Raw genomic sequence first — 20,719 nt, 5'->3', positions numbered from 1 at the left:
ACACTCACAAACAATAACACTCACAACTCACAAACAAAAACACTCACAAACAATTGCAAAAACGAACAGTTTAAAATGTAACAATGTCACAGTATGTCAGACAAAACCACAGTATGTCTGGGTTTTTTTTTTGTTTGTTATATTTTAAAACAGTCTTTTTAGCCACAGCACTTTGGACTTAAAACGTAAGTTTAACACTGTCACAGTACGTCGGACAAAACCACAGTATGTCAGGTTTCTTTGCATTAAAACCTAACAGTCTACTTAGCCACAGTACATGGACTTAAAATTAAGTTTAGAACAATGTCACAGTATGCCGGACAACACCACACTGCCTTGGGTTATTGCTTTAAACTCTACAGAGCCGTGGTGCGTCGGGCTCTTTACACTATCACCAGTTTCAGTCACTTTAGAAACACTTTTAGCTATAATCTGGCCGCTACACTGTGTCGGGCTGATTCAGCTATGTTAGAATCTTAACAGAATTATAACAACCACACAAGAAGTTTCAGTTACTTTAGAAACCTATCAACTTAAGCACTTTGCTTCAGTTACTTTAGAAACAACAATTCACGCACATCTCTGTCACCACACTGCGTTGGGTTAATTCAGTTCCGTTAGAATCTTAAACAAAAATGTACAGAATAGATTTAAGAACTCCTCCTGCTTATGTACACTGAAGCTGTGTTTTTTTGTGCTTTGTTCTACTACGCAGAGCCATAACCACTTGAGCTGCCACTGCCCTGTGTGTATAACATTACTTTTGAAAAGGATGTGGTGTTTATTTAAATAATATATCTAAAAAGTCTACACGCCCCTTTTAAAATGGCAGTTTGCATGCTGTGTAAAAAAAATTAAAAAATAAATCAAGATAAAACGTCGGACCCTTTTCCGGAACCTATATTGTGAAAATGCAACCTATCAAGTCAAGTCAAGTCAACTTTATTTATAGAGCACATTTAAAAACAACAGCTGTTGGCCAAAGTGCTGTATAGAATTAAAGCATATAATAAAATACAAAACAAGATACATAATGCAAAAGTCAACATAGGACACAACAACAGATAATAGACTAAGGTTATACCAGTGAGCTTACCCATGATCGTACGCAACAGTAAAAAGATAAGTTTTAAGAAGAGACTTAAAATCTGCGTATGTTGGTGCTGTTCATATATAGGGTGGTAACTTGTTCCATAACTGTGGAGCAGCCACTGAAAAGGCGCGATCACCTTTCGATTTCAGCCGAGTCCTAGGAACAGTCAACTGAAGACTACCAATGCCCGAAGTTCCCTAGAGAAATTACATTGTAACAGAAGATCAGAGATATAGGATGGAGCCAATCCATGGAGACCCTTATAGACAAACAGCAGTGTCTTAAAATGAATACGGAATTTAACTGGAAGCCAGAGAAGAGAGATCATCACTGGCGAAATATGTTCCCTCTTCCTTGTTCCAGTTAACAATCGAGCAGCAGCATTTTGGACAAGTTGAAGATGAGACAATAGAGAGTTTTTTGATGTTAAGAATGACTTCATCTTTGCAATGTTCTTTAACTGATAAAACAACTTCTAACCACAGCATTGATCTGTTTATCAAAAGTCAAGGCAGAATCAAAAGTGATGCCTAAGTTTCTGGCATGTGAATGATGATTATTAGATAGAGGTCCCAGTTTACTGGTTTAGAGTGAAGAACAATAAGAATCATTGGGGGGGCTTTAAAATAAGCACACTTTTATATAATTGGGAATGTGGCAGTACTGAGAATCAATCAACCACATTCCAGCTTGGAAACTGGTCAGGGAGGATGCAGAAAGGCCTAAGGCAATTTTAAAAGAATTGCAGTAATTTCTGGCAAGTTTCTCTTTACATGCAACAACAATCTCCATAATTCTTCATGTGTCTGGGCTATGGGGGATGAAGGCAAGTCGAAAGCCTGTTTTAACGAAAAAAACATCCAAACATGGCTAAAGTTTGCAACAAATACATTCAAACTGCCAAAACCATGTGGAGTAATGTGTTGTGGCCTGATGAAACCAAAGTTTAACTTTTTGGCCATAATACACAAAATTGACAAAGAAAAACACTATCTCCACAGTGAAACATAGAGGAGGCAGGGTCATGGTTTGGGCTGATTTTCTTAAACTGGAACTGGGGCTTTATTTAGTCTAAAGAGAATAATGAACGTCTCCAAACAGTCAGTTTTGGCACATCTTCTAAAACGTGTAAAATGAAGAAGAATGTCACCTTTCAGCATGATAACAACCCAAAGCACACCTCCAAACCAACAAATGAACAGCTTAAGCAAAACAAGGTTTTGGAATGGCCCAGCCAAGGTTCAAATTTAAATTCAATTGAAAATCTGTAGGGTGACCTTACGATGGCAGCACAGAAGATGCCCAGCCAATTTAAATTAGTATTCTTTTGCAAGGAAGAATGGCAAAATATTGCTAAATCAACATGTTCAAACTGATTGACTCATGGGATTAAATCTAAAAGTGTATTAAGTATTAGAATCGGTATTCAATTAAGTATTAGTTTAGCAGTGTGCACACTTATGCAAACAGGTTATTATACATTTTTCTTTTTTAGCCAAACTGATCCTAATTGTTTTTTACTTTAATTTACGTTTTTTCTTTTGTCTTTTTCCTTTTAGTGTCAGAAAAGGTGGTGGAATAAGGCCCAAATGCAGAGATAACATAAAAGGTGTTTATTAATAAAAAACACTAACACAAGGAGAATCATTGAAACACAAGGAACAAGTGTAAAGAGGTGGAAAGGGATTAAGGATGGGGCGGGGCTAACACAAGTGAGCACAAACAAACAAAAGCACATGGCACAAGACCAAACAAAGCCTGCCAGAACGTCCCCCTAGTGTTCAGACAGAGAACAGTCAAGCCATCCGTGACAGTTAGTTTCATTTAATGTCAAAGAACAATCATAGGACTCAAGAAGCCAAGACTTTTTTAGTGTATTTTTCAGTGACCCTGATGTGGGAATAACTATATAGTTGCTATAGCATAAGCGATAACAGACATTACCTCCCATAGAAACTTATTGAACTGTATAGAACACTGACACTGGAGACTACTTTCAGAAATGTTAAATAAATGACTTATAACAATAACCTCCACCATACCAATTAAACATGATTATTCTAATAATACATAAACACTGTTTTCTTTGTTATATAACAAGACTTATACTATGTGGAGCATCTACAAGTCCATGTGAATGAGCTGTAATTTTAGGAACAGTATTGCACGTAACAAATAGCTGTTAAAATAAGGAACAATTTGTACAATAATATACTTTTCATTGGACATAAAGATGCCTTTGAGGATGAAAATAATAACAGCAAGCTATTGTTCAGCCTCATGGTAGTTCAGTTTAGTTCTTTAGTTCTTTTCTTTTTTTTTCACTCTAAAATCACCCTGCTGCTAGGGTGAAATCTGTTTTTGGTTAAATACAAGCTAGGATACTCCTCTCTCATTTCTAAGAAATCAAATCAACAACTCACTAAGTTGGGAGCACGGTGGCTTAGTGGTTAGCACGTTCGCCTCACACCTCCAGGGTCAGGGTTCGATTCCCACCTAAACCTTGTGTGTGTGGAGTTTGCATGTTCTCCCCTTGGGGGTTTCCTCCGGGTACTCCGGTTTCCGCCCCCGCTCCAAAGACATGCATGGTAGGTTGATTGGTATCTCTGGAAAATTGTCCCTAGTGTGTGATTGCGTGAGTGAATGAGTGTGTGTGTGTGCCCTGCGATGGGTTGGCACTCCATCCAGGGTGTATCCTGCCTTGATGCCCGATGACGCCTGAGATAGGCACAGACTCCCCGTGACCCGAGGTAGTTTGGATAAGCGGTAGAAGATGAATGAATGAACTCACTAAGTTAGCTAGATTGGTCATTTGCATTTAACTTATGTTATCTTGCAATCTAATCAAATATCCAAGATAAGATGTGATCTATTGATTAGTAAAAGAAACTATGTAAGGGACTAGGCTCCATCTTACTATTTGTTGTGGGGATATTTCATGTATAAATGTTTGTAGAATGTATCATATTGCTTTTCTTCTCATCTAGGTATGGAAATCTTGCTTGTTATGCTTGCTTGGTTGATGCAAATAAGAGCCAAAATGTTGATTGAAATATGTACTAATTAGATTACTTTGCTTAAAGGAACTCAGTGTTTTGCCTAATGCATCATTTAAATATTGTTTACCTGAATGCAGAAAAGCTTTTTTAAGTTTTTTACCTTTTGGTTTTTCACTAAAGGTGGAATGAACAGGAGTAAACTGGATAACGCAGGATATTTAAAATGAGATTAAGCAATAGACTGGACTAATATTTTTCAAATAACATTCCAATCAGCAAAACTATGCTGATCCATATAGGAATTGCTTGTTTTGAATGCCAGCTCTAGTCAGATCAGCCAGATTTTTCAGCAGGTATGGTCTGGGCAATGTACAATTCTTTGTCAGTAAATAAACCATAAAACCTAAGGTTCTGTTTGACCCTTTTGGCGTCCCAAAGTCACAGGTTGCCGCTTGGCGTACCGTACTTCCTATAATTTACATCGGTATCTGGTCAACGGGTAGCTTTGGGATACAGATGTAACTCTCCTTTTGATATATAACCATCATTGTGAAACAGTTAAACTGTAACTGTTTAATATCTTTTAATAGCTTGATAAACTGAGCCCAAGAAGCTCAATGGCTAAATAAGCCCCGCCTCATCCAAGCGCAAATACATCTTCAAATAGACGCACGTGTTTTTCCACTGTATTTCGAGTACTGAGCAGAACAGAGACACAGGCGGATAACGCGAATATACCGGATAAAATTGCATGGTTTTGCAATTTCTTTATGCACATCCAATCTTGAGTAACACTGGCTTCCTAAACTTCTGAACGACTGCCTCCACCAGGTAACATTTGCTCTTTCGCTTTCTCTCCTTTCTCACCCCCTGTTAGGGCAGCTGTATGTATAAAACCTTGGTTTAGGGGACATTTGTTTTCGCACCGCGTCACTTAAGGAAGTGGATTGTAGCCTATTGTATTGTATCCCTGTGAGCATAATATCTAGGCTAAAGGGCACGGGGAAGGTACAGTGACTCATTGTTACTTCCTGGGGTTTATAGTGCCTCTGTCAATCCTAAACTGATATAAGATTACACATGATCTAAATTACCGTTTGTTAAGAGTCACGTATCTGCGTTTAGAGTGATCGTTTGATATGGAAAAAATATCTTTCTGTAGATGGAGTTCCAACAACTGCGCGTATTTGCAATGCGATGCAATGTATCACATTAGATACCAAAGTAAGCCCTGCAATTGTCATAGTGTCGCTTTAAACACCCTGCCAGCTAGTTTAGTGCTGTGTGAATAGAACAACATGATAACTTGACAAGCGATAACGTAAATGCGTCACATGATGATTATTATTTAACCTTCTATAACGCAGTTATCATCGCCACAATAAGTTTGTTTCCTCTTTATAGTCACTCAAAGCACCCATAATCACCCGTTATCCTTAACAGTTTCTATCACATTGTTCCTTTGGGTTGATGCCCTACTAGTGTTAGGAGCACATTTAATAAAGGGGCGTGGGGGAGGAAGGAACCGTCAAGAAGTAATTTAGGGTGTTGGTGCTTTATAACTGATCTTCTACGGGTGAGTCTTTAGGTTTCTCTATGGTGTGACAAGCTGAGTTGTTGTTGTTGTTGTTGTTGTTGTTGTCTTTTATATATGTTCTTATATAACCATAAAACCAGCAGGTGAACCAGGGAAGAGTTCTGGGCAAAGCAAACCTATCAGAATCAGTCTCACTGAATGTAGCACAAAGTGCTGAAAAAGTCAATGCTGTGATGGAAATGTGTCAAAACCCAGTGTTAAGTATCTTGCTACTCTTGGGATTGCATAGGTGCAGACTAAACAATTGTTCCTTAGTTTGTAGATTGTTTGTTTTTTTAGAACAGCACTTACTGCTTTGATTTATTTGTTACATAAGTTTGACTGTTTGTTAACCTGATAAGCCTTTAGGACCTCTAAAACGTGCCTTACCAGAAGTGCAGTAGTGATGGTCATTACACACAAAAATAGAGAGCATAGCTTCAAATGTTGTAATACCATGCCAGAGTGAAAAGCAATCAAATGTGACTAAAAATACTTATAGCTCTCAGCGGTGCTTATGAGTTATATTATTAAATTGTCTAACTTTTTTCAGTGGAAGCTTTGGTGTTGATTTTGATATGTGCACAGGCACAGACTTGATTACCTTTTTCTGTCACCATATTTCTGATAAATGAAAATATTTCAGAGAATACAAATAATCAGCTGCTGTGTTTATTTTTTATTTTTTGCTGTTAATTTAGGTATATACATTGGTATTTAATTTTTTTGGTGCATGTTAAATGTATGACTTTTTTGCTTGACTCAGTTAGATCTACAGCCATGTCATTAAAATTGTTTTAATGCATAGATAGCATTGTTTATTTTGTAGTATTGCTTGGATTTTATTTTATGCTAATTAGTTCTCTCAGGTCGTTAATCAAGAGTAGTTTCGGCTCCCCACATGGACAGGCTTTTTAGTCTTTTCCTAACTGACAGCACCGATCTGACAGTCCTTTTCAAAATCACTTTCAACAACTCCAATCCCCTTGCCTACTGCTTCTAACAAATTTCGTCTGCTTGACATTCAGAGGCTTCCCTCCCATGCACAAAGCAGGAAATGCCATGGATCTGGTTTTCATTTGTCTTTCTCCAGTTACAGACACTTCACATCTCTTACCATCACATTGGTATCTTCTCAATGCAGACTCTCCACTCATGTCCCACAAGGCTCAGTTCTTGGTCCTCTTCTCTTCTCCCTCTAAACTCGTCCTAATAGATTCTCATATCACTGATAAGTGGTCATCTTTTTCCAGCTCATATTCTCCTTTCCACCCTCAGATGCCCCTATTTCTGCTTAGAATTCAGCATGGTTGGCAGACTTATCATCATGGATGGCAGCTTATCAGCTACAATTATCATGTCAGGATCTTGCGATCTCCCTGAACAACCACGATTTATAATTCAAAATCTGCAAATGGTCCAAAATGCAGCCCACATCACCTCATTGCTGCAGTCCCTCCACTGGCATCCAGCAGCTACCTGAATCAGATTCAAAACACTGATGCTTGTTTACAAAGTCAAAAATGGACCAGCACCTTCTTAACTCATAGCTTTTATCATTCCCAGCACTGCACCTAGAGCCCTCAGATTTTCTCGCACTGCTCAACTAGTCCCACCATTTCTCACTGTACGTTAGGCATGCATAAAGACACTGCACAGTTCTGCAGAGTCTTGATAGTCTTCATAGAGAACTACTATCAAGACTGAAGAGTATTAATCTTCCCTCTCTATAATTATTTGCTCTCTGCAAACACTGTTCCAAATGTACATTAACATTTATGGCATTTTGCAGATGTGCTTATCCAGAGAGATGTACAAAAGTTCTTTGAATTCACAATCAATAAATCAATACCGGTTCACTAGGTCACACATTACTAATACCATCAGTCTAAAAGTCTTTTGCAAGGTATTTCATTAAAGGTCTTTACCTGTAATTTGAAGACAGCCAGTAACTTCTGTGTTCTGACATCGATGGGGAGTTCATTTTACCACCTAAGTGAAATAGTTAAGGCAGATCATGTTTAATAGATTTCTCATGTCTCTGCTGGTTAGAGGGATGCTAGTAGTAAATTTCCTACATTGTAAATTTTAAACAGTATAAATAATGGTAAAATATTGTGTGGCTATAAGCCAAGGAAGTTATCTAGACCAGTGGACATTTGTATCAGTGGAACATGTAAGGCCTAACAGAGATTACACATTGTCAAGGTTTTGTTTAAAATTAAATCTGTGAGTACACAGTCTTTTTTAAAACAGAAATCTGTTTAGACATAATATACAGTTTGACCATGGATGAATTATTAACAAATTGCAGTGGGCAAATTGCTGAGGCACGAAATGAAGCCATATAGGTAACACAATATAAAAGCAAAGGTCATAATGCTGTGCTGAGTCTAATATACTGGCTGTTCTATTTTATCCACACACGGTTAAAATGGTGCAATTTGGTTGGAAGGCAATGTGTGTCTCTTTTTTATATATATATTTTTATTTTTTATATATATTTTTATTTTTTATATATATATATATACTCCTGACAAAAAAATGCATTTACTCTATGTACTTGCATGAAGAGTCAATGATCTGACACAAATGAAGAAAAGTCTGATATATGCTTTCTTATTTAAAACTGTACAGGGGGGCCCTGGGGAGCTGCTTATAAAAACAAGAGTTTCATGGTGTAATTAGCATCATCCTAATCTAAGATGGGTTTCACTCCATCTAAGAAGTATAAAATGATTGCAACCTGAGAGAGTTTTTATATATATATATATATATATATATATATATATATATATATATATATATATATATATATATGCTTGTGTAGCCATAACAAATGGAGATATCTAACATGTTTACCTTCTTTCAGTGATATGGCGATGAATTATGATACAGAGATGCAGTTGAAATTGGCTTGTCCAGAATCAGAAAGAGTTCATACAAAAGGCAAAACTCAAGAGAGAGGCCAATGGTCAAATAAAGTTGAATTTATCCTAGCTGTTGCTGGCCAAATTATCGGTCTAGGAAATGTGTGGAGGTTCCCATACCTGTGCTACAAGAATGGAGGAGGTAAGTGAACCGAAATACTGAACTTTTGTCTTTAGCACTTGGAAAAGGTTCACCTTAAAATATTTGTTGCACATGATCCATGTCTAAATATTCAGTCTGGCTTTTCTTCCAATAAAAGATTCAGTCTTGGTAAAAGGTACTACAGTATATGATGTCTGTGTACCATCTTTGGCAAGACACCAGTGCTGGTGCTACTAGATCTCAGTGCTACATTTGCCATCATAAATCACAGAATAATCTTAGACCATGAGTGTAAAACTCATCTACGTAACATGCCAAGTTCCAAATATCAAGTGGCACACACAAAAAAACAGCACACTACTACTGCTAATAATCTTAATATTAAGAAGAAAAGGAAGAATGTTATCATTAGTGCGATAGTATTAAAGTGAAAGAGGGATCTTTAGTTATACATTTAAAAAATGTAAAATTTCACTCCCCACAATCACTAGGGACCAGTCAACTAGTAGTGCCCAAAGCTGGACCCATTGATGATCTCACTCACCGGCCAGCTTTCTTCCATCAAACAGGAACTGCTTTTGAGCTAAACAAATTCATAAGAAAATGTTTTAAAATGCCTTTTTGGGTGAGACGTGCATTATATATAAACTTGTCTTACCTGAAATTGTGACTTTGTTCTTCAGGAGCGTTTTTAATACCATATTTGGTCTTCCTGTTTGCCTGTGGCATTCCACTGTTCCTCATGGAGATATCATTGGGTCAATACACTAGTCAAGGATGCATCACCTGCTGGAGAAAAATCTGCCCCCTGTTTGAAGGTGAGCCTTTATGCATTTAAAAAAGAACCATGGTCTAAAATGTACTTTTATATATTTTTTTTCTTTGGATTAATGGGTACTTACTTCAAGGCCCCAAAAAATAAGTAAAAACAAGATTTAAAACAAATATTTACAACAAAGTTTGTTGTTGTCTCTACTAAGGCATCTGCAGTGGTCAAAGACAGTGTTGTAAGAAGGACATTTGTAATTTGAGTGGATAGAAAATACAATTTAAATGTGTATTTAATTGCTTTAAGAGGAAGTATATGTGAGTACCCATTGTGTATACTATTAAGTCATCAAATTAAAATTTGAATTATTTTAGTTGTTGTTAAGTTTATTTATTACTGTATCTCAATTTGAACATTCTGGTGACCTACCTGAATGCAGGTGTAGCTCTGATTTTGTCAGAGTGGTAGCATGCAGCCAAATTGTGGATAAGACTGAATTATATACTTCCAGATATGCCCACAATATAACCACCACTGTGCAGATGTTATTTGGTTATTAGGCTAACACTGCTGTGCCACTGGAATTTTACTGGGTGTGGCAGTGGAACAAGTGCATGGAGCACAGCAACAAGCTAGGGGTTTTGTAATCAGCTCAGTGTAATCAGCCACTAGTTATTAAGAGGCCAGAGCTTGATTAAAATAGACAGTGCATTTCTTACAGTGAAAATGCAGTGTTTAATAAACCCAGCAACACTGCTATGCCTGATAGACTCACATGTCAGTGTCACTGATAATTTCAGTGCTGAAATACAGATGGTTGGTTGTGGTCCTTCCATTTGATTATCAGGTTATTGGAGGGCAAATTGTGCATAGCATCGAAACAAATTAACAGTAAAATGTTTAATAGTAAAAAATATGTAATTTAGACCCCTGCAATGAAGAAAACATTTTCTGGTGACCTAAGTGATGTGGTGGAAAAAATGTAAGATTATGCTACTTTTTTATTATTTCCTTTTGTAGGATTGGGCTATGGATCTCAGGTGATCGTGTTGTACTCCAGCATCTACTACATCATCATTTTGGCCTGGGCATTCTTCTATCTTTTTTCTTCCTTTAGTGCAGAGTTACCATGGGCTAGCTGCAGCAATACCTGGAATACTGGTATTAATATTATTAACATAAACAACTCAAGATAACTATCATACTTTAACTAATAAATTAAAAACTCAAACAGTGATTTAGCATTTTAAGTTGTGAAGTTGTTAATCAGGATGTGGAAGGGTAAATGGTCATGATTACTGCAGATTTGTCAGTTTAACAATGTATATTTCCCTGATACTATTTGCCTGCCAGCCTACTACTATATGTACTATACTATATGTACATAGTATTTAATCATTTGAATTATGTTTGTGAAATATACTGGACCCCCTTTTACAGTACAGATTTTAACAGTTAAGTGGATCTATTGGTACAAAAGTGCTCTTTCATTTAATTATAATGTTATAATATTTTATTTCTAATTTATTTAAAAATAAATTATAGTGCCACAATAAAAATGACATTCCATAATTTTTAGACCGTGGTACATGTGCAGTATGAGGTGAATGTTTAGCTGTGTCTTCTCTCCTCAACAGAAACGTGCATTGAATTTGAAAAAATGGAGTATGTAAACTTGAGTATCCCAGAGAATGCAACTTCACCTGTTAAAGAGTTCTGGGAGTGAGTGTTTTTAAATTTCAGTTAAAATAAATCTATTGTATTATTACATGTGTCAGAGGGTAATAAATATGGTTTGTGTTTTTCAGGAGGAGAGTGCTAAATCTCACAAGCAGTGTGTATGAGCTGGGCAGTGTTAGGTGGGAGCTGGCACTGTATCTCCTCTTGGCTTGGATCATCTGCTACTTCTGTGTCTGGAAGGGAGTGAAGTCTACAGGGAAGGTAGGACCTTCATTGCACATATTCAGAAAATTAATTATGGGTTTAGTATCTGTTTTAAAGTTGTGGCATACTTAGTTTGACTAAGCGTTATCTCTTACTTCTCAGGTGGTCTATTTCACTGCTACCTTTCCTTATGTAATATTGGCAGTGCTGTTGGTGCGTGGAGTCACGTTGCCTGGGGCTGTTAATGGAATTATTTTTTACCTCAAACCAGATCCTACACGCCTCACAGACCCACAGGTATGAGGAGATGCTGATATAAAATATGGTGGATGGGAAGAAATGTATTAAATGTAATCTTTTTTTTTTTTTTATCTTTTTTTAAAATAATATTTAAATGTGTTTTCTGTTTTGGAAATTGTATGAATAAGAAGGTTATAGTCTCCAAATGTACATAAAACTAACCCTCAATAATTAGGAATTCATTGAATTACTAAAGAGTTTGCAGCTGTTGCTTTGACAAATGGACAGTGAGTACTGAAGGCTCTTTCTTTCTTTCATGGTATGTAGGTGTGGATGGATGCCGGAACACAGATATTTTACTCCTACGCACTCTGCTTTGGGTGCCTCACTGCACTGGGCAGCTACAACAAGTACAATAATAACTGCTACAAGTGAGGAAACTAATTATATATATATATCAGTTCTCTCACATACACACACATATATATATTGTCACGGTGCAGGACAAAGGCGAGTGAGGATCCAAATGCAGATTTTAAAGTTTTACTAATCCAAAACACAAAAAACAGCTGAACAGACAGGCAGACAGAACAAGGCAACAAACAGGGCTAACAGGAACAGGCACACCAACATACAAAACGACCAACACCAGGGAAGTGAACAAACAGAGTATATATAGCTGACAGGGACCAATGACAAAGCAGAGACAATCAGAGACAAAGACAACACACCTGAGGAGATGAATGAGTACAATTAATGTCCATGGAAACCAAAGAGTGGGCGGAGCAAACAATAGCCACAGGGAAAGACAGCAGACAGAAACAGGACAGAAACACAGACAGACTCATTACATATATATATATATATATATATATATATATATATATATATATATATATATATATATATAAAAGCAACTAGTATATACACATAAAATACACATATATACACATAAAATATGAAAAATGTGTGTCTTTGCAGGGACTGTATTTATCTGTGCCTGTTGAACAGTGGGACCAGTTTTGTGTCTGGCTTTGCCATATTCTCTGTGCTGGGCTTCATGGCTTATGAGCAGCAGACAGACATCTCAACAGTGGCAGAGTCAGGTGACTGAATATCTAACCAATCTGCTATGTTCCAAGCGGTAAACATATCCAGGGCTACCCTCAAAAACCCTAAAATTGATTTGCTTTCCCAGGTCCAGGGTTGGCCTTCATTGCTTACCCCAGGGCTGTGGCGATGATGCCTGTTCCACAACTATGGGCCATTTGTTTCTTTCTTATGATTATTCTGCTAGGTCTGGACAGTGAAGTGAGTGCAAAATCTATTTAAGGCAGCCGTGAATACATCATACCATGTTTTAAACTTAGTTCATTTGAGTGTTAATTCACCAAAGAACTTTTGTTCTGTCAACACTCCTCTTTACAGTTTGTGTGTTTGGAGGCACTGGTGACTGCTGTAACTGACATGTACCCCTCATTCTTCCTCTTTGGTCATCGCCGCAAAGGATTCTTGCTCATAATTTGTTTGGGGTGTTTCCTGTGTGGCCTTGTTATGGTAACAGAGGTGATTATGCATTCTTGCCCTAAGATGAGAAGTCATCCTGAAATTAATCTTTATTATTCAAAGGCATTTAGAGATTTGTAGACTTATTATAAAACCATCAGTATTGTATTTTAACAATCAATGTAAATAGTAAAACAACGAATAGTCAATAGTATTTTTAAATAAATGAAATAATTTCACGTAATTTCTTTTACACATCCTCACTCCCACTTTCATCCTCCAGGGTGGCTTGTATATTTTCCAGCTGTTTGATTACTATTGCTGCAGTGGGATGACACTTCTGTTATTTGCCATTCTGCAGTCGGTGTGTATAGGGTGGGTGTATGGTAAGTACTCCACCTCCAGCAGTATCCACACACTTGGGCAATAAGGCATATAATAAATTCTAAATAATATAAAATTAATAGATTTAAAAGAAAAAATCTGCAAATCTGAGTATTAAGGTGCGTTGTGTGTCGCCATTGTCGGCCGTCTGTCTCATCCCCACCCCACCCCCCACACCACCCAGAGTGGAATTATAAAGCCGTATGGAACGTGGGCGAAACGAACTCCTCAGTCTGTCTGTGGAGCAGTCACTGAAGCTGCTCCTCTGCCTAGAGTTGATGATGATTACCTTAAAGCCACACAAATTGAATCACACTGCACACAGAACCTGACCTGGTTGTCAAACAGCATTCCAGTTGTCCACTTAATAAGAGAAACAAAGCTTGATGCCATGAATAACAAACAGTTGAAAGCATTCCTTGTCAATAGCATTTGCATATTTAGGCATGCACTGTTTTCCAGGTATTCACAAATTCCAGTTTGTCATATCAGCCTGTCAAATGTTCTTGCCAGAGGCATTTGTTTCAGTTGATTTTTATCTTTGCATACTGTGGTCCTAAACTGAATCAACATGATTAATAAAAAGGTACTCTCTTGGAGACTGCATATATGCACAGTTAAACACCTATGTCACCAAAGAGTGTGCTTTAAATCTACAAACTGCCAACTGTAACATCATCAAAACATTTTACTGACAAGGAGAAGGGACAAATGTACTTTGTCTTATAAGTACATAGAGTTCTATTTAAATTCTTTATCATGTATCTAAAAATGTCTTACAAAATAGTGACTTTTTTCAGTCACTAGTCTAACAGCAATTTTTCCTATACCGTATGCAAAAAAGATTTTGTAGGATGTGTAGACCTGACTGAGGCTGACAAAATAACCATTTTATACGACCATACTTTTGGAGGCATGTTAAATGTATATTGCATACAGCAGGGATTCTCAAACTCTCCAGAGTAAAATCATTTCCAAGGATATTATGCACAGCGCAAGTTTGATCTTACAAAAAAGGCAAATATGTGTCCTCATGTCATCTGCATATTATTTTATTGTAGTTTTTTATCCCTTAACTTTCCAGTCCCTGTATATTTGTCATTATGTCATATGACCAGTCATATTATGAAAACTAAATAATAACCATAATACTTGCTGATCTGACTAGTAATCATATCCAGGGATTTAAAAAAAAATTAATGCAGTATAGTTTTGGACCCCATATACAACAGATATACATACCAGACACTGGGGATCCAAAGACACAATGAGAACCAGGTCACCAGGTCCAAATGGTGGAGTGTATAATCTGTTTATTAATTGCCATAGTTTTGGTGAACTTGAAAAATAAGTTTTAAACTTTCTGTTCTTTTCTTCTAGGTGCTGATCGTCTTTATGATAATATTGAGGACATGATTGGCTATAGGCCACTGGTCTTAATAAAGTATTGTTGGAGGTACATCACCCCTCTGTTCTGTGCTGTAAGTCTCTCTGTAACTACATTTGCATTCAAAATTTTTCTAATTAATTTTGGATTACTGCTGATATGAAAGTGATTACAATCTTTTAAAAGTTACAAGACCTGCTAGTAGATCTATACATATTCACAACTTTCTGCTCAGTAGTCAAATACCTTAATCTCTGAGATATTCTTTTCCCATTTCCTCTAGTACACTAAGTGTTCTGATAGTTTTACAGAATAACTTGCAGATGTTTTTTTTTTTTTTTTTTTTTTACCTGTTAACTTTACAAATTTATGAATTTATGATGTTATATATGTAGTCTTTAGCTTTTTTGGTTGCCCTTAAAACTTTCAAATTAGATCCCTTCAACAAAGTATCCATATAAGGAAGTTTGGTTTTTCCCTACTTTGTTTTTGAATAATCCTGCACAAGCGTAGATCCTTAACACTTACTTTTCCCTGCTCCACCCCCTGCCGCTCAACCACCCTCATTACCACAAACGTTTTCGGATTCCTTAATAGTTTAATGAACTCTTGAAAAACCTTTTTTTTTCTACAATTTTATTTTTCTTACATGCATATTTTTGTCTTTAGGCTACATTTGTCTTCTCTCTGATCAAATTCACTCCTCTGAAGTTTAACAATGTTATTGAGTACCCCTGGTGGGGCTATGCTATTGGTTGGTGGTTCACACTCTCTTCAACTCTACTGGTTCCTCTTTGGATGATCTATGTGCTGCTCACGTCCAGTGGCACACTCAGACAGGTATGTACCAGACAGATTGCTGCATAACTTACTTAATATAATATAATAATATATAATGGAAATAAAAATCCTACACACTTATGCTGAAATTGGTATGAGTTTGTGATGAAATGAAGCCAAGATCTATCATGTCAGGACGTTTTTCCACTCTCAATGATGAGATTACGGTATATAAATATTAATTGAAAAATAATCAGAAACATTATTAGGGAAAACCTATATAATGTCCTAGATGCATAAATTTGCTCACTAGTTAAATCATTAATACTGCCAGGATTTAGTGATCACAGAAATTAACACTTAATCAAGCAAACTCTGCAATATACAGAGGAGCTAGTAATTGTTCCAAATTTAATACAGATTTTCTGCAGCCTCTTCGATTTTCAACCAAAGCTTTCTTCTATTCACGTGTGTCAAACATGAGTACAGCTATCAAGTTTATGTTTTGTCCATTTATAAATTTTGGAGGGACTTCCTGTTATTGGTGATGGTCTCCTGAGGGGTGTTCTTGATCTATCCAAATGTTGTACAAGGGTTTCTCTAACACAGTTGTTTTATCTGATGTTCTGAGAAATAATTTTCTATTCAACATTTCTATTCTATATCTCTATTTTCAACTTTAATATATTGGGTTAGACACTCAAATAATAATAATTTCTAGGTATACAATAACCTGCCTGGTTCTATTGAAATGTTGTAACCTATTGTAATTTTTGACCTTCTTTAGAGACTACGTGCTCTCTGTACCCCAGCAAGTGACCTTAGGTAAACTCTGCAAAACTGAAAGCTATGGAGAACTTCTTGCACTATGGTAAAGGCAAGGGCCTCCGTGGAGCACAAAAGGCAATAGTTACGTCATTCATATATATTTAAAAAATGCACTTTTATATTGGCCTTTGGCCTCTCCTCAACTGGAAATGCTGTGTAGTTGGTGTATATGCACACACTTGGAAAGTAACTTGTAGACCAATCACTATTTGTAAGTGGGTGGGTAGACATGCATGTGCATGTCGTAAGAAGAACGTATCAGAACACCATTGTATACACACAAGTGGTTTACATTCTCAACTAATCGTATTGGAAAAGTGCCTAAAAATGTTTTGACGTTTTTATTTGTTTTAGTTTTGTTGTTTTTTTTTGCTTTGGTCATTATAAAATTATTACTTTAGTCATTCCTTTGGCAAAAATTCAAAGCCATTTTATTCATTAATTAATTGTTCAAGTTCAAAAGTGTCATGCAGTACATAAAAAGAGTGAAAAGGTTGTACATGTTAAACTGCAATTTTTATATGCATATATATATATATATAATCACACACACTGTATGTATGCACATAAAAATGCAGTTGCACAGTGTATATCTACAGTACTGTGCAAAAGTTTCAGGCAGGTGTGAAAAAATGCTGTAGACAAAGAATGCTTTCAAAAATGTAAGTGTTAAACATTAATTTATTTTCATAAATGAAAAAATTGCAGTGAATGAACAATAGATAAATCAAATCAATATTTGTTGTGACCACCCTTTGCCTTCAAAACAGCAGCAATTCTTCTAGGTACACTTGCACACAGTTTTTGAAGGAACTCGGCTGGTAGGTTGTTCCAAACATCTTGGAGAACTAACCACAGATCTTCTGTGGCTGTAGGATTTCTCACATCCTTCTGTCTCTTCATAATCCCAGACACACTCAATGATGTTGAGATCAGGGCCCTGTGGGGGCCATGCCATCACTTCCAGTACTTCCTGTTCTTCTTTACGCTGAAGATAGTTCTTAATGACTTTGGCTGTGTGTTTGGGGTTGCTGTCCTGCTGCAGAATAAATTTGGGGCCCATCATACACCTCCCTGATGGTATTGCTTGATGGATAAGTATCTGCCTGTATTTCTCAGCATTGAGAACATCATTAATCCTGACCAAATCTCTAACTCCATTTGCAGAAATGCAATCCCAAATGTTCAAGGATCCTCCACCATGCTTCACTGTTGCCTGCAGATACTCATTATTGTATCGCTCTCCAGCCCTTCGACGAACAAACTGCCTTCTGTTACAGCCAAATATTTAAAACTTTGACTCATCAGTCCAGAGCACCTGCTGCAATTTTTCTGCACCCCAATTCACTCCTGGGAACAAGTCAAGCGACTCAAGCACGCACAAAAAGTGCATGCTTGAGTCGCTTGCCTTGTTCCCACGTTGGAGGTATGAATTTTTGGCTGCAACTCTTCCATGAAGACCACTTCTGGCCAGACTTCTCCGGACAGTAGATGGGTGTATCTGGGTTGTCTTTCACAACCTCACCTTGGTAGCAGAGTTTGGCTGTTCCTCACCCAGTTTTAAGCCTCCAACACAGCTGTTTCTGTTTCAGTTCATGACTGGGTTTCAACCTACGTGTGACTTTGATGATCATTAGCACCTGTTTGGTATAATTGGTTGATCATAAACCTGAATATAATCCTACAAAATCCCTGACTTTGTACAAGTGTACCTATAAGAATTGATGCTGGTTTGAAGGCAAAAGGTAGTAACACCAAATATTGATTTGATTTAGATTTTTCTTTTCTTTGCTCACTTTGCATTTTGTAAATTGACAGAAATAAACACTCATTATTTATATTTCTGAAAGCATTCTTTGTTTGCAGCATTTTTTCACACGTGCCTGAAACTTTTGCACAGTAATTATTATTATTTTTATTTGCACAAATAATCATAGTTATTTGTTTTTAATCTTTGAAGCCAAATGACCAGGTTAAAGAACATCCAACAATTGATGAAAGGGTGCGTGTGATTGAGTATATGAACATGTGTATGCAGAGTGCCTTTCAATGGACTGGCAGTCTTGTTGAATGAGTAGAACTGCAGTCAAAGTCTAAATAATAAGTACCATGTGAAATACATAGTAAGACAACTTGTTAATATATAATTACATTAGATGTTACTTTAGGTAAGAGGTTTTGCTAAATGCTCATTAATTTAAGATTTTTTTTAAATTTGGCCATTTAGCATAGTGATGCTTTAGGAAATAGTTGTTTTTTTTCTTTTCAAGATGTAATGCACAAATATAAATAGTCTTTATATTTACAGATTGTTATAATTACAAAAAGTTCTCTACATATTTACAAATAGTTTTGCAATTGCAAATGTACTGTTCCTATAATAAAACCTGTGAGCTCTTTGTCATCTACTCCTTGACAGAAAACCATATAGCAATATTTTTGAGATTCAAAGTGCCTATTCTAGTATATTTGATTCTTGTTGATTTTCCAATCTGCTTTGTTTAGAGAATCTGTATAAGCAGAATTCACAAAAGCAAAACATCTACAGTAAATCAACCATTCCAGACAGATTTTGCAGTGATTTCACAAAAGAATTCTAGCCATATTTGGCCTTTTTGGTGCTTGCTAATCTTTTTGGAGAATGTTTTCTCTTGCATAAAGATTTAAATTCAACTTTGTTTTACCTCATTATTGTACCTCACTGGTTTTCTCTTCCTATCTTTTGGGCCTTATATAAAAAACGTTGATTGTCTACCTAATATTATGTGAATGCCCATCAATAACCTTTATGAACTGAGAACTGAGTGTGACCAGTTTTATCAATTTTATCTGAATAGCAATATAATAGAGTGTATAACTTTCAAATGTTGCTTAATCAGAACTTGTAAAGCATCGGTACAATTTGTAATTATGTGATGTAAACTTTAAGGTATCTATGCTGTGAAAGTCAGATTATCAGATTATTTTTGAACATTCAGAGGCTGGATATGATTTAGAAACACTGTGAAACTTGAAAATGGCTCGCACTTTAAACAATACAATGTAGATGATAAAACCTCTGTACCTAGTTTTACACAGCAGTATTGTTTGGTGTTGGGCATCGACAAGTGAACTGATTTTGTGTGTTGATTTAATTATAACACTATAAGCACTGTTTTTTTTTGTTTTTTATATATATATATATATATATATATATATATATATATATATATATATATATATATATATATATATATTAATGAGGAAAATCTATCAATCATTCTTTGTAGTTGAGTGGGGCTAAAAACTGGATATATATAAACTCCTCAAAAAGTTAAAAAAAACTTGCTTTTGTCATTAGTTTTCCTTCAAACTTTTTCTCACTTCTCTAGCAGACTTCATGCCTTGATGGGTCAGGTTGTTGGACCTACAGAATTTTAGGCAGGTTGTTTACGATTTGTGTAACACAACATACACAAACACACATACTGTACACATACATGTATGTAAGTATGTATGTATGTATGTATGTATGTATGTATGTATATTTGAGTGATTATGTATTCAGATCTTGTAGAATATTGTGTAGGTCCCCCTTGTGCCACCAAAACCGCTCTGACCTGTCAATGAAAATAACAATAACTTTTTTGAAAATAGTTATTTGTTGTTTGGAACTTTTTTGGGATTTTTTATTTCATTTACATGATTGACAATTTTTAAAAAAGTATTTGTTGTAAGTTGTGATGTACATGATTGTTAAAATCAGATATCAGTGTCAAATGTTTAAAAATGTGTAGATTTTGGGTAATGGTAGTTAATGTTATTATTGTCTTTATTGTTATTGTCCAGTTTATTATAGAGTTATATATTGTATTGATCTGACATCATCAGTGCCTTACGCTGTCTTTCATATAGTTTTATGTCTTTGGTAACACTAATGTAATTAAAGGTACTTTATTCTCCAAAAGCTTTAACTATGACTTGTCTTGAGTCCATTAGATATGATTATGTTGTTTGATAAGGTTTGCAGTAGGCAGTATATCATTTCTTGTAAACATTTATAGAACTATCATTTTCAGCCAGAAAGCAGTTTTAATGTTTTTAATGTTAATTCTTTTCAGCAGTGCTATAATGGACAAAAAAGCACTCTTGATATATACAATATACAGAGTCCATAAGAAGTCTCTTGTTCAATAATAATTAATATTAATGCACTGCCCTCTACTGACTAAGGTGTAATCTGTCTGTTACACATAAGTAT

General features: G+C 36.0%; 2 protein-coding genes across 2 annotated transcripts in view; one reads left to right on the top strand and one right to left on the bottom strand.

Annotated features, from left to right (window-relative positions):
* The window catches only part of LOC132844468 (sodium- and chloride-dependent GABA transporter 2-like), a 77,031-nt gene extending 69,309 nt beyond the window's left edge, over positions 1 to 7,722 (bottom strand). Inside the window, exon 1 of the mRNA XM_060867941.1 lies at positions 7,597 to 7,722. Within this exon, the coding sequence (XP_060723924.1) occupies positions 7,597 to 7,652 (56 nt within the window). The 5' untranslated portion in view covers positions 7,653 to 7,722. The remainder of the gene's footprint in view (positions 1 to 7,596) is intronic.
* slc6a22.1 (solute carrier family 6 member 22, tandem duplicate 1) lies at positions 4,719 to 20,430 on the top strand. The gene is made up of 15 exons (XM_060867942.1): positions 4,719 to 4,923; positions 8,541 to 8,740; positions 9,385 to 9,519; positions 10,491 to 10,631; positions 11,108 to 11,192; positions 11,279 to 11,411; positions 11,517 to 11,651; positions 11,922 to 12,025; positions 12,576 to 12,700; positions 12,793 to 12,905; positions 13,023 to 13,160; positions 13,384 to 13,486; positions 14,865 to 14,965; positions 15,541 to 15,711; positions 16,439 to 20,430. Exons 2-15 carry the CDS (start codon positions 8,545 to 8,547, stop codon positions 16,478 to 16,480), a joined length of 1,722 nt encoding a protein of 573 aa, XP_060723925.1. The 5' UTR covers positions 4,719 to 4,923; positions 8,541 to 8,544; the 3' UTR covers positions 16,481 to 20,430.
* Positions 20,431 to 20,719: the final 289 nt, after the last annotated feature.

The sequence above is a fragment of the Tachysurus vachellii genome, chromosome 4 (assembly GCF_030014155.1).
Source record: "Tachysurus vachellii isolate PV-2020 chromosome 4, HZAU_Pvac_v1, whole genome shotgun sequence".
Classification (NCBI taxonomy): Eukaryota; Metazoa; Chordata; class Actinopteri; order Siluriformes; family Bagridae; genus Tachysurus; species Tachysurus vachellii.
The sequence above is the reverse complement of the archived record's forward strand: the minus strand, read 5'-3'. Positions and strand labels throughout refer to the sequence as shown.